The sequence below is a fragment of the Mustela nigripes genome, chromosome 7, assembly GCF_022355385.1.
Source record: "Mustela nigripes isolate SB6536 chromosome 7, MUSNIG.SB6536, whole genome shotgun sequence".
Taxonomy (NCBI): domain Eukaryota; kingdom Metazoa; phylum Chordata; class Mammalia; order Carnivora; family Mustelidae; genus Mustela; species Mustela nigripes.
This window is the reverse complement of record NC_081563.1, coordinates 59213759-59228343: the sequence shown is the minus strand read 5'-3', so window position 1 is coordinate 59228343 and position 14585 is coordinate 59213759. Positions and strand designations below refer to the sequence as shown.

The following is a 14585-nucleotide window of genomic DNA, read 5'->3' as shown; positions in this document are numbered from 1 at the left end:
AGATCCATAGTCTTCCTCTAATGTCAAGATAAAAACAAAATTATGAGCAAAAATATTTTAATAATGCACATAGATAATTGTTAATTATCACAGATTCATACTATGACCTCACATTTTACATGCTGTATGAAATTAAAATCAGTGTAATATTTTATTCCTTATCTAAAGAGCCTAATCTGGACTCAGGCAATCTCAGTCCTCAGCTTTACCAAATAGTGACCTTAGGTACATCTCTACTCTCCACGGTGCTCCTTCTCTTCATCTTTAAAATTCTTTATGATGGTCTTTACTGTTTAGGATTTACTCCATTACCTAGTAACTTTTTTTTAGAGTATTAATATACTGGCTAGACAAGGTACAGGTTATAATGTAATTCTAGCACTCTGCAAATACAAAAAAGTATTTGGCCTGTTTCTCTTCCCCTAAGTAGGAGAACTTCTTGGCAGCAGATTAAACAACAACAAAAAAATAATTATAATTTAAGCTGTTTCATTTAATTTCTTATAAACTTACTCTTCTTTTTTCATTATGTCATACATAGCCTACTGTCAAAAGAACTAATAAACACTCATTATAACTGAAACAACTGCAAAGCATGCAAAAAAGAAAATGTGAAAAATGTAGTATACCCCAAGGAAAAACATTCAATTCCAAGTATAACCACACAAAGCTAGAGTGTAATAATAATGGCAACAACAGTAACAATAGTCACCTCATCAAAATACATCCAAAAAATAGTTTGAATACTGCACCTAAGGAAAAATCAATGAACAAAAAATTGCACATTAGTAAAATGTCTGAACATCAGCAGGATATGAGCATGCTAGGGCCCAGCATTGTGAAATGTAAGGCTCATGCACAACTAAACCACTGCATAAAGTCAGAAAAGCCAGACATAGTGAGGCCACCAAAAATATGCCTCCAAAACATCTGTTTCATTTAAATCAAACTTTTGGGGGTCTTCAGGGAGGAGGTGAATTCATTAGTTTTCTCCAGAAACAAGGCAAACAAAATATAGTCAGAGCAAAGAACAAAGCCCTACGTCCAAATAAATGTGACATCGGTCCCAATATTTTTGGCATATGTTCACATGTAGAAGACTGCTTCATTCAGGATGAAGAGTCTCTTGAAATATGTTAAAGTCATTCAGATGAAAAGGCAAGATTCAATCACAGATTGTGATTCAAGCAATATATTAACATTTCTCAGCTTCCACAAAGACTTCCCTTTCCAAAAGCTTCCCTATTGGGTAGAGATTAAAGTGCCACTTAATAAATAGTTTGTCAAATGATAATACACTCTTTACAGGGTTGTTCTGAGAAAAAAAGAAGACACTATACATAAATTTGCTTGAAAGAGTTAAAAAGAAGTATAACAGATTATAAATAAAATCAATATTCAACTCAAAGTAGTATTTCCTTTTGGTATATGAAGTTAATTCTATTACCTCCTGTTATAAAATACATCATATATAAAAGTATACAATACATATTCAATTAAAAGAATAATAATTTTAATGGGCCCTGTTATATATTTGGCTCATGTTAAAAAAATGAAACATTACTAATACTTTGGAGGCTCCCATGTGCCAATTCCTAGATTTCTCTTAACTTACCCTATATTATCCTAAATTTTGTGCTAATCACTTCTTTGATTTTATTTATAGCATTGACACATTTATATGTATCCTTAAACTATCTAGTCATCATCTATCTATATCCATCAATTCTCTTTCCATCTATCCATCCATCCACCTGCTTTTTGAACTTTATTATATGGAATATGCTATGTACTTGTCCTTCAACTTATACAGTCTTTTTCTCAGAGTGATTTGACATTATTATCTAATTTTTCATAAAATCCCTAAGAGTAAAGAAATCTATTATACCCTTTAGTGAAAATGAGGCACAGTGGGATTAGGAAATTGCCACATTATATGAGAGGACAATGGACAAATCTTTCTATCGTAATTCTGAAAGTAAAGCAAACCAATGACTATCTCAGAGCTTTATAGTACATTTATATTTTTATTTTCATTTAAAACTAAAACATTTCTCTAGTGCTAAGAGCACAATGAATATTTTAAAACTGACTTACCCCTCTCCAAAATTGAATATACATAATTAGTACTATTTGCTTTCATATTAAAGGGGAAGTTATATTCAAATGTACTGATGATATAAAAGCCCTAAACAATATTCAAATATATTCCTTAAAAGGAAAACAAGAAGAAATTAAAGAATATCAAAAGGAGATTTGTTTTTTTTCTTAGGAATGGACTATTAGAAAACAGCCTAATTATGGAATATTCTAATTAAAGAAAATGGCTCATTAAATAGGTAATTAGTCTGACACTCATCAATTCCAAGATATTGTTCACCTGAGCAAGTGATGAAAGAATCTTCTTGCATATTTGCTGATTTCGTCTCTATATTCCAATATAGTTGTATCCAGGAGTGGTCTTGTTGGAGCATAAAAGGTTCCAAGGCTTGCCTCAAGCTGTGCTGCGGAATTCAAACATAGCAGCACTAAAACAAGTGAAACTCCTTCAATTACAACAGAATACTCATGTTTGCAGTCAGTCAGGTTTTGCAAACTTGGATGAAATGTGAGCTTGTTGCAGGAAAGATGAAATTAAAATATGACAGCTGGTACAAAAACAAACCTGTGTATAAACTTTCACTTGAGGCAAAGCTGACAATGACTCTGAGCAACAAAAAGCTGTCAAAACTGAAGAAATCCATAATGAATCAACCTCTCACCACAAATGGATAATTAAAACAGTGACTCATCAAAGTAACACAGTTTGAACTAGTATTTCCAGTAAAATCAATTCACAGTGTGCTCAACATTTATTCTCTTTAACTGAAAGGAGAAAACAAACTTTTTTGCATTGGGAATTGAAATAAGTATTAGAAGTGTTTAAAAAATAATATAAATGAAAATAGCCCTATTGGAGTAATAATATCTTTCTAAGACAATTTTAAAGAAACAGTGAAAGTCCCCATACTTTCCCTAAATCTCATCCTAAAAAACAAGATTGCTGTTTTTGTCCACGTGTGAAAGCTAATACCCCTGGGAGGGATGACATGCTAATCCGCTCTTGGATTAGTTCAACTAACACCTTTCTAGAAAAAAAAGGATTGGAGAGCAAGTTTTGATAAATCAGAGGGCTAGAGATTGGGAGAAAAAGGCACATTCTGCCTACTTCATAATTTTACCAAGCCATGCATTTGGTGTGTTTTCTCCCAGAAATACCTAGAAGTTAAATAATTATAGTAATGGTGAAAGTTGTAGGAGAATGCTACGGTTCACAGTAAGACTCCATTGGTTTTTATGCTACTGGTGCTGGACTGAATAAACAATTTCTTATTTAGCAAAACTCTTTAGTTTTAGGCATATTTGGGTTTGAAAGTATTAAATACCTCATCAGAGTAATTGCTATGGACTTGGCTAAGCTGTTAGTAATTTCTTTCTTTTAATCTCAAATCTAGACAGTTTAAGATGAACTTTAGGGGTATTTTCTTTCAAAGCAGCAGTCAATTTAGATTAAAATTGAATACAGCAATGCTATTGTGAAAACAAGCCAGATCCTCTTGCCATTGCTTGTTTTCTTGACAGCATGTACTTCTGAAATGTTCAAGCCTACATGGAATACTCATAACTCCCAGCACAGTTATAGATTCATTAGATAGCCCAGCTTGATGTTTAAGGCAGAAATGAAAATCTCAAAGATAACCACAACACAGCTACAAATAAAAGAGCTCAATGGGTTCCACTAATAAAAGGAAAACAAATTACTATGTCAAATTTGTTAGATTCAGATAGAATAAATCTCAATACAGAAGAATTCTGAATGTTTTAGAAATGCATTTTACAGTTTACTTGAGGAATAATGCATATATCTACTTGAAATGTACATATTCCAATAATCCAGCATCATGCAAGTATTTTAATAGCCTAGTATCATACAAACTTTTTATTTCCCTACCTTCCCAAGAACAGCTCCTTGAAAATATCCTTTATTAAAGCAAGAATCTAATAATGCCCATTTGTGAATTCCCTAATTATCTTTCTTACAACACAAATTCACCAATGTGCTAGCAATTTCTCAGTGTCCTGAGGGAGAGTCAGTATTTTATTTTCTCTATAATTCCCCAACTGTAAATTTAGGAGCTCTTGTATAGATTGTGTATACCGTAACAAGTTATCTTTACGGACTCTGCCTTTTTTTTTTTCCTACTATGTACCTAATCTTGAGAGTGTACCAATATAACATATAAATACTTGAGGTAACTCTGTAGGCAGACATATTACAGTAATATCTAGCATTTTGAAGTTATACTTTTTATTTTTAACTAATATTCATTGAGTACCTACAGTAGGCCAAACACCGTCTGTGCTAGGCATTTTCTCATTGTAGAAATACTGGACCCTCCACAGAGGGACTGGACTACCTCCAAAAAGCACATTCAATTAACATTAAATATTTATTGTGGGCCTCCTGTGAGTTGGGACAAATCCCATGATGTGAACTTCCTGAGGAACACGCCCTCTAAAATTACTATAATGGGGGCACCTGGGTGGCTCAGTGGGTTAAAGTCTCTGCCTTCAGCTCAGGTCATGATCTCAGGGTCCTGGGATCAGGCTCTCTGCTGGGCGGAGAGCCTACTTCCTCCCTCTCCTTTTGCCTGCCTCTCTGCCTACTTGTGATCTCTGTCTGTCAAATAAATAAATAAAATCTTAAAAAAACAAACAAAAAAAATTACCACAATGAAGGTTCTCTATAGATTTTTATCTAAACACCATGTAATAAAATGGAATAAGAAAATCTATAAACATTCAAAGAAAATAGTAGGGAAAAAAGCTCTTCAGCAAAGACCTTTTAACATATTTCCTGTTTTCTCTATCTTATAAATTACCTAGGGACAGTTTCTCATTGGCTAGGAATTCTCATCATTAATGTCAATGCTTCCTGCAAAGATTTGAAATAAAGATCCAGGTGCAAGAACATTTAGCTGCATTTTATATTAAGTAAATAACTTATAATAAAAATATCATACAGTGGATAATTGGCAAATATGAAAATGAATTTCATTATTGTATGTGGTACCTTATCGCCCCCCTTTTTTTTAAACAGTGTCATATCTGAGGGTGCCTGGCTGCCTCCAGTTGGTAGAGCATGCAACTCTGATTACAGGGTCATGAGTTTAAGTCCCATGTTGGACCTACAGCTTACTTTAAAAAAAAAAGAGAGAGAGAGAGAAAACAGTGTCTTATCCAAGATCCTATGGGCAGAATTACTTACTAAGGTTTCGAAAGTAGAGAAATCCAAACAGGCAGAGGGGTATCAGAACTACCAGTTAGAATGAAAACAAGGAACAGCTGCCGGAGTTACAATTCTCAATCTCTCTCTCTCTCTCACTCACACTCAAACACAATCAGTGGTAAGGACTATTCTCTGGACAAAAGACTTGGGTGGGACAGAAAAATATTTATGTCTAAAGTGAAGGAAGAATAAGGACTTTGTTTGGGGGCCTTTGTCTACCAGACCCTAGAGAATACATGTAAATCTTTTTTCCCTTTTTATTTTTTTTTAAAGATATATTTATTTATTTATTTGAGAGAGTAAGTGCATGTGCAGGTGCAGGGGGAGGAGTAGTGGGGGAGAAAGAGGGACAAGGAGCCTCTGCTCAGTGCAGAGCCTAATGCTGGCCTCCATCTCACCACTCAGGGATCATGACCTGAGCTGAAATCAAGTCAGATGGTAAACCAACCGAGCCATCCAGACCCCAAGAGTACATGAAAATTTTTTTTCTGGATACCATTAGTAAGTACCTGAAATTCTTTTTTTTTTTTTTAAAGATTTTATTTATTTATTTGACAGAGAGAGATCACAGTAGGAGAGAGGAAGGGAAGAGATCACAGAGAGAGGAAGGGAAGCAGGCCCCATGAGCAGAGAGCCCGATGTGGGACTCGATCCCAGGACCCTGAGATCATGACCTGAGCTGAAGGCAGCGGCTTAACCCACTGAGCCACCCAGGCGCCCCAAGTACCTGAAATTCTTGATTAAAGTTTGAAATTTGAGCATATTGCACACATGAACTTAGACTGAAAAGTACAATGACTGCATTGTGAGTTCCAACATGGGTATACAAACACATTACTCTTTATGTTGACAAATACTATACAGTAAAGTACCATATAATTATTTGGTTATCTGATCTTGTCAGTTTTAATAGGGCACTAACATTTTTGTCTTTTGGTCTCCAATAACATAATTCAAAAAATCCTCAAAAGATAACTGATTCAATAAAACCTACTTCATATACATACACAACCAACTTATGAAATACATTTCATGTCTGACCTTCTCTCTCTGGAGTGAGCTTTTGTCTAAGAAGATGGTTTACAATGGCACTCATGCTGATAAAACACTGGTGGCCCAGTGTGTCCCAGTCCATACTGCTCAGGATGTTTATTGCCTTACAGATCTCATCACAATGAATGTACTGGAATATGATGTCTGTCAGGCCCAGCTTTCCTCGTGTGAAGATACCTGTCACAAAAAAAGTAAAACCAAGTGATTCTTCTAAAAATAAAAAGTAGACTAACAAAAACAGAGTTAACATTTCCTTAAAGGAAAAAAACAGTAATGATTTCTTGCATAAGTGCTAGAAATGTGGGATTGGCAAGGCCAATAGTAATTCTTTGGTTAAATCTTCATTTTGAATACCAGCTACCAACTCCATCTATCTTATGCCTATCATTCAGCATTAATTAATTTGTACTCAACATAATGAAACTTACACTAAAAATGAATAAACATGAGAAGGATGTTTAGGTAGACCACAATAGTTAACTCTATTTTTCCCATCAGTTATTTAGACCTCTGTTGTATACATTTAAAGACAGTTTTTTTGATGTGAACACAATTCTTACCAATCAGATTTATCAGTTCTAGGTTGTTTCTAGTTGTCAGCCCCACATATTTGGTGTGGGTGTGGGTAAGTACAAATATCCTGACAAATATGACTATATAAATACTTTTAAGTCTGTTTTTATTAATGGGTACTTTCAATTAATAGTTTTTTCACAGCTACCACATACTAATTTATCTTAAATTGGCATTTAAAGACTACTCTATTGAAGTAATAAATGCTCAGTATTAATCCTGCTAGTGATGCTCTTCACAGCTAATATTTACTTAGAAATATTCTTGGTATAATATAAACACATTTGTTTGTCCTTCCAAAATGAAAGAAAATCTAATTCCAATCTTAGAGGACCAAGACTACAAAAAAAGTGAGTCATTCTGTTCTAATTTCATTTTGTCATTTTTATATAGGCTTGATCTCATTTGAAACTAATAAACTAATGATTTTTGTGCAATTAAATGACAGTATTAGGGCTTTAGAGCATTTTTTTTAACTCTTTCAAAAATGGCTGGCTATAAAATCCTTTTCTTCAGCCAATGTTTACTGATTAGACTGAGTCTATAAAAACTTCTCATCTCAGTACAAATAATCATAAAGCTAAATGAAAAAATGTATGTGAAGTTATTTGTAAGTTGTAATGCATATAATATATTACTGCAATTCTTTTTATTACTATCATCATCATCATTTAACTGGAATAGTTACAGGATTTAGGATTTTAAAAGGTATATTAGTTCATAAGAAAGATGCCGAAATTCTTCATATTAACTTCAAGTCACATCAAAATGAGAATTTGTGCTATATCTGACAGGACTCAACTTGATAGGGAATCTGGGGAATTGCCCTGACTATACTAAGCAATAAAACCTCATTATTTTTTGTGTGTGTGTTGGTAGAATCAATGAATGTACTATCCAAAAGCCTTCATGAGCCTGCAATCAAGCACTGGAAACTCTCATAAATTAGGGTGGTTCTTTGGCAGTAGATACTAATGTGTAGGAATTTTATAGGGAATCAAAAGTATCTGAAATCTGTTTACTCCATCTATACCCTAAGCAATACTTCTAGCAAGAGAAGGAACTGACCTGTCAAGTAAAAAGACTAAAATATAGTCATAATCAAATTGCTCAAAAGGTGATAAAGAGAAAATCTTTAAAAATAGCCAAAGAAAAGGACACACATAAAAAGTTATGAAAAACTGAAAACTTTGCTTCTGAAATCATGTAAGCCCAAAGACAACAGAAGGATTTTTTAAAATGCTGAAATAAAAATGAATTAAACTAAAATTCTATATCTTCATAATAAAGAGTTTTGAAAATTCATGAAGAATCATAACAATCTTTAAATGTACCTAATAACAAAGTTTGAAATAATAAAGCAAAGAGTGACAGAACTAAAAGAAGAAAGAATCAAAACCACAATTATAATTGGAGATTTCAGCATTTCTCCCTAACTGAGAGAACAGGTAAACAGAATCAGCAAAAATAGAAAATATTGGAAAAACACTATCAATGAATTTGACCTTACTTTTATAAAATATTTCACCTAACAATAGCAAACTACACATTCTTTTTATATGTACATAGACTATCAACCAAGATAGGGTATATTCAGGGCGATAAAACAAGCCTCAATAAATTTAGCTGCTTTGAAATCATACAGAGTAGTTTCTCTGACCACAACAGAAATTAAAATAGATATCAATTAAAAAAGATGTCTGGAAGTTCTCCAAACATTTAGAAATTAATCAACATTCTTTAAAACAAACAAACTATGATTTAGGGGTGCCTGGGTGGTTAAAAGTCTGACTTTAGCTCAGGTCTCAGGTCATGATCTCAGGGTCCTTGGATGGAGCCCCACATTGGGCTCCCTGCTCAGCAGGAAGTCTGACTGTCCCTTTCTCTCCCCTTCTGCCTCTTCCCCTACTTGTGCTCTCTCTACCTCTCTTTTGGATAAATAAAATGTTAAATAAATAAGTAAACAAACTATGATTTAAAGAAGAAATCACAGGGGAACCTTGGTGGCTTATTCAGTAGAGCATACAACTCTTGATCTCAGGGTTACGAGTTCCAGCCCCATGGTAGGGGTAGAGATTACTAAAAAATAATAATATTAATAAAAATAGAGAAGAAATCACAAAGTACATTAAAAATATTTTGAAATGAGTAAAAATAAAAATATAACACTGAAATTTGTGAGATGCAGCTACAGCAGTATTTAGAGGGAAACTTCTAGCTTTTTTAATTAGAAAAGAAGAAAGATCTAAAATCAACAAACCAAGCTTTAAGTTAAGAATCTCTGGAAAGACGGGCAAATTACCCCTGAAGTAAATGGAAGGATGGAAATGATGAAAACAAGAAACAGAAAATAAAGAATACGAATGAAATCAACAGATAGTTCTTTGAAATGATCAGTAAAATTGACCAACATCTGTCTAAATTGATAAAAAAAGGGAGCAGACACAACTTACCACAATCAAGGAACTATAGAACTACAGACATTAAAAAATTATAGTGATTGATATGGATAACTTTAAACAAATAAATATAATTTAAATGAAATGGATTCCTTGAAAGATCCAAACTCTCAAAGCTCTTTCAAGAAGGAATAAATAACTTGACTCTGTATAATTTAAATTTGAATTCATAGTTAAAGAACTTTTATGCACAAACACATACATGCATGTGCTCACACATACACAAAAACCTGCATTCCCAGATGCCTTTATTGGTGAATTCTCTCAAACATCAAAAGAAGAAATAATATCAACTCTACACAACTCAAAATATAAGAAGAGGGAGCACCTGAGAACTCATTTCATGATGTTAGCATTACACTGATATAAAAAATGAAAGCAACATCACAGGAAAAGAAAAACTATAGACCAAAATCTCCCATAAATAGATACAAAAAACCTTAACAAAATATTAGCAAGTTCAGCAATATATTAAAAAGATCATGGGCCGCCTGGGTGGCTCAGTGGGTTAAGCCGCTGCCTTCGGCTCAGGTCATGATCCCAGGGTCCTGGGATCGAGTCCCGCATCGGGCTCTCTGCTCAGCAGGGAGCCTGCCTCCTCCTCTCTCTCTCTGCCTGCCTCTCTGTCTACTGTGATCTCTCTCTGTCAAATAAATAAATAAAATCTTAAAAAAAAAATAAAAAAATAAAAAGATCATGTATCATGAACAAGAGAGATTTATCCCACACCTGCAAGGCCATTGAAACATCTGGAAACTAATCAATATAATTCACCATATGACCAGAAAAAACATGATCATTTCAACTGATGCAAAAAAGAGCACCTGAAAAAATTCAATATCCACTCAAGATAACGCATCTCAGCCAACTAGGAAGGTCAGGGGACTTCCTCAACCTAATAACATAATACTTATAGTGAAAAAAACTAAATGCTTTCTGCCTAAGATCAGAAACAAAGCAAGGATGTCCTCTCTTGCCACTTCAATTTAATATTGTACTAGAGATTCTAGCTAATATAATAAAGAAACAAAAATAAAGGACATACAGGTTAAATAAGAAGATATAAAACTGTTTTTAATTGCTATTGTTATAGTCATCTCAGAAAGTCCTAAAGAATCTACAAAAATGTTACAATGAAGAAATGAGTTTAACAGGGTTGCAGGATACATGGTCAATATTTTAAAATTTTATTTATATATAATCCCAATGAACAATTAAAATTATAATTAAAAATACTATGTAATTAAAATACTATGCAATATTATAATTAAAAATACTTTACAGTGTTAATGCCATACAGTATTAAAATAATACATAGGACTAATACTATACAGTATTAAAATATTATACAGTGTATAGTATAATACAGTAGTACCCAAAACCATGAACAAAATATATGTAAGATATTTACAATTTGAAAAATACTGCTGAGTGAAATTTTAAAAGATCTGAATAAGTACAGAGAGATACTGTGTTCACAGATTGAGAGACTCAATACTGTTGAACTGTCATTCCAACCCAAATTGAACTATAGATTCAACATAATCCCAATCAAAATCTCAAGTGTTTTTATGAGACTGACAAGTTCATTTTAAAATACACATAGAAATTCAAAGAATCTAGAGTAGCCAAGCAATTCTGAAAAAGAACAAAGTTGGAGAACAGTACTTGATTTCAAGACTTAACTGTAAAACTATAGTAATTAAGACAGTGTGGTACTCACTGAAATATAGGTAGAATAGTGGGAGAAAAAGAGTCTGTTCATAGAAACATAAATGGTCAAAGCAATTCAACAGAGAAAGGTCAATCTTTCCAACAATTGGGTCTGGGACAAATGAATATTCATATTTAAAAATTAATTTCAATCCATGCCTCATGCCATATGCAATAAATTAACTTGAAACAGATCATAAACCTAACTCTAAGAGCTAAAACCCTAAAACCTCTAGAAGAAAACAGGGTTAGACAAATACTTCATAGAGTACATGAAAAACACAAGTCATAAAGAATTTAATAGAATTTCATTAAAATTAAAAACTTCTGCTATCTGAAACACACTATTAAGTAAATGAAAAGGTAATAACAAGCTGGAAGAAAATATCATAATACTAGTAATCTACAAAGCACTTGTATTCAGTATATAAAAATTAGAACTCAATAATAAACAATCCAACTAAATTTGGGCAAAAGATTTGAAGACATACTTCATAAGAGAAGATACATGGCAAGTAAGCATATAAAATTAAGCTCAATTTCAAGAGTCATCAGGGAAATGCAAATTAACACCATTACAAACCCATTAGAACACCCCAAATTAAAAAGACCATTAATGCTAAGTGTTAGGATATAGAGTAACTAGAACTCCAAAATAGTTTCTTCTTCAGTTAAACATACACTTAACCTATGGCCCAGTCATTCTACTCCTGTTTTTCCCAAGAGAAATTAAAACATATGTCAATATAAATAAGTATACACAAAAGTACTGGCATTTTATTGATATTAGCTTAAATCTTGAAAAAACCCAAATGTCCATTAACACGTGGAACAATATACAAATTGTGGTTTATCTATACAATGGAGTATTACTCAGTATTATTACTTAGAAAATTTAGATATACACATTAATATGGAAGATTCTCACAGATAAATACTGAGTGAAAGTAGTAAGACCTTAAAAAAATCTACTTTATGAGTTGTTTTCTATGATATTTAGAAAAAGCAAATCTAACCAGTAATGACAGAAAGCAGGTCAGTGCTCTTTGGGTTTGAGGAAGATGGGGAACGGCTGCAAAGGGGTTTGGGAGAATTTCTGGTGATGGAAATGTTCTATATCTTGATTGTAGTGGTAATCATGAGAATATATATTGGTTAAAACTCATTAAACTGTACATCTGGCATGAATACATTTTATTTTATATAAATGATATCCCAATAAACTTGACTTAAAACCCCATCATCAGTCTAGTTTAAAGAAAGCAGAATGCTATCTGGAATAACAGTCCATTTCAAATAATATGAGATCCAATTTTAAGATGAGTAGACATCAAATTATCTGACATTCTTTCCAGCAATAAATTACCCCCAATTACCACTGGGGTAAATTGTAATATTTCAATAGTTCATTAAAAATAACTCTTCTGAAGAAAACATACTTCCCACAAAAATATTAAGAGAAAAAAATCATACTACTTGTTTTTTAGACAGAGTAACACACACACACACACACACACACACACACACACATTTTGACTTTGCTTTTCAAAATCCTATGAGAAGGAAAAGGTTAGTTTTAATTATTTCTTGCTTAATATAATCACTAGAAGATTTAAACTTTTCCCAACTTTGCAGGCTCTAGTTAGAGCACTAGATGGGCACTCCAGGGGGATGGAATACTATTGAAACTACCATGGGAAAGAGAGGGTGTGAGAGCACATGCCGTGGATGGGGAGCTACACTCCTGCAAAAACAGCTGGGGAAATGAAGCCCAGAGGCAAACAAAGGTTTATCAACCACTGAAAGATTTCAGGCCATGACCAAATCTGCAGTTAGATCACTCTGGTGGCAGTTCAGGGGATTAACTGTGGGGCAGAATGATAAGATTGGAAGGCAGAATATTACAGACAGAAAGCTACTAACTTGATCACTGCTTGAAAACAAGGAAGGTCGAGATTTAGGTCATGACAGTAAGGCTGAAAAGAGATGTTTCTGAGAGTATTAGAAGGTAGAACTGATGGAATTTGGCCACTGACTGAATATGGCATTCGGGTGAGGAAGGATTCTAGGATGATTTCTGACTTGGGATTCCATCTGAGTAACTGTACCATCCACCAAAATGGAGAATATAAAAGAGAAGAAACAGGTTTGGGGGAAAAAAAATTAGAAACTCTCACTCTGTATAAAATGGGAGGAGAGCTAAAACTGGAACCTTAGGGAGCCTCAACATATTCATGAGTATCCAGAAGAAGAGTATGAAAAAGTGATGAAAAGGTGTATCTCAGAACACAGAGGGCAGTATGATGAGAATTCTGTGACAGTAAAAGGGGTCAGCAAGCATCAAATGCTGAAAAGTCATCAAGTAACACTAAAAAAAAAAAAGAAGAAAGAAAAAGAAAGAAAGAAAGAAAGAATATATATTCTACTTGATATATATCTATATGTATCAAGTAGGAAGTCTCTGGTGACCTTTCCAAGAGCAGTTCCAGGACACTAAAGATTCAGGTCAAAATTTGGTACTGTGAGGAATGAATGGGAAGTGAAGAAGCAGAGAAAGTCAGTGTTCATTATTATTTTAGTGAGTCTGACTATGAAAAGAAGAAAGACCATTTGATTAGTAACAGGAGAAACAAGTTTAAGGAAGAGACGTTTGTTTTATGGTGTGGGCTGGGCCTATATCTACTGGTGTAACAAGATTCACAGGTGAAGTGGGGAGGATGACAACATAAAGGGATCCACAGGAATGCAGTGGGATCCAGACTGGAACTAGCGGTGGAATTAGTCTTAGATAAGAGGAAGGGCTCCTCTTCTACTGCATTGAGAAGGAAAGACTTATATCCATGATAATAAGATTTATGTTCAAGGTAAATTGTTGATTAGGGGAGTGGGTAGGTAGTGAGGAGCAGATAAACTTAGTGAAGTGCCAATTAAAAGGTAAGACTCTTTGTTGAGAGGGCAGGGAGCTGATCATATGAGTTTAAAGAGAGCAGTGAAAGTTGAAAAAGGTACTGATGAGAATGCAAAAGCTTTAATATCTCTGTAATATAATTAGGGACTCCTCTTTTGAAAATTAATTTCAGTCTACATATGTGGAAGTATGGGACAATGACTGTCAAGCAAAGAAATCTGATTACATTTTGCTTTACATAAAACAGTTACCTCCTGGCTTCCATGCAGGAGGATGATACTTCTAGCTCTCTCCTGAGGAAGACATGCTCTTGAAATTCTTCTAACAGTAGTGGTGGCCTTTTATTCACCTGAAACATTTGTGTGATGATTATAAGGATTCAGAATGGAAGTCCTAGCCTTGGAACAAAAGTTTTCCTTCAACATTACACTGACCTATTCTAAAAGTCAAACTCCAAAAATCTTAGCATATTGGCACCAGCCACTACCACGTTTACATATGACAGCATTCTATTTTAAACTATGATCTATGTCAGCTTCTTAAATTGTAA

The 14585-nt window shown here is 33.7% G+C and overlaps 1 protein-coding gene across 5 annotated transcripts in view; it reads right to left on the bottom strand.

Moving 5' to 3' along the window:
- The window catches only part of WDPCP (WD repeat containing planar cell polarity effector), a 487280-nt gene that overhangs the window by 261626 nt on the left and 211069 nt on the right, over nt 1-14585 (bottom strand). For all 5 annotated transcript variants that reach the window (XM_059405982.1, XM_059405983.1, XM_059405981.1 and 2 more), the window contains 2 exons: nt 6371-6559; nt 2381-2504 (listed from right to left, as the gene is read on the bottom strand). In XM_059405982.1, coding sequence (XP_059261965.1) covers nt 2381-2504; nt 6371-6559 — 313 coding nt within the window. The remainder of the gene's footprint in view (nt 1-2380; nt 2505-6370; nt 6560-14585) is intronic.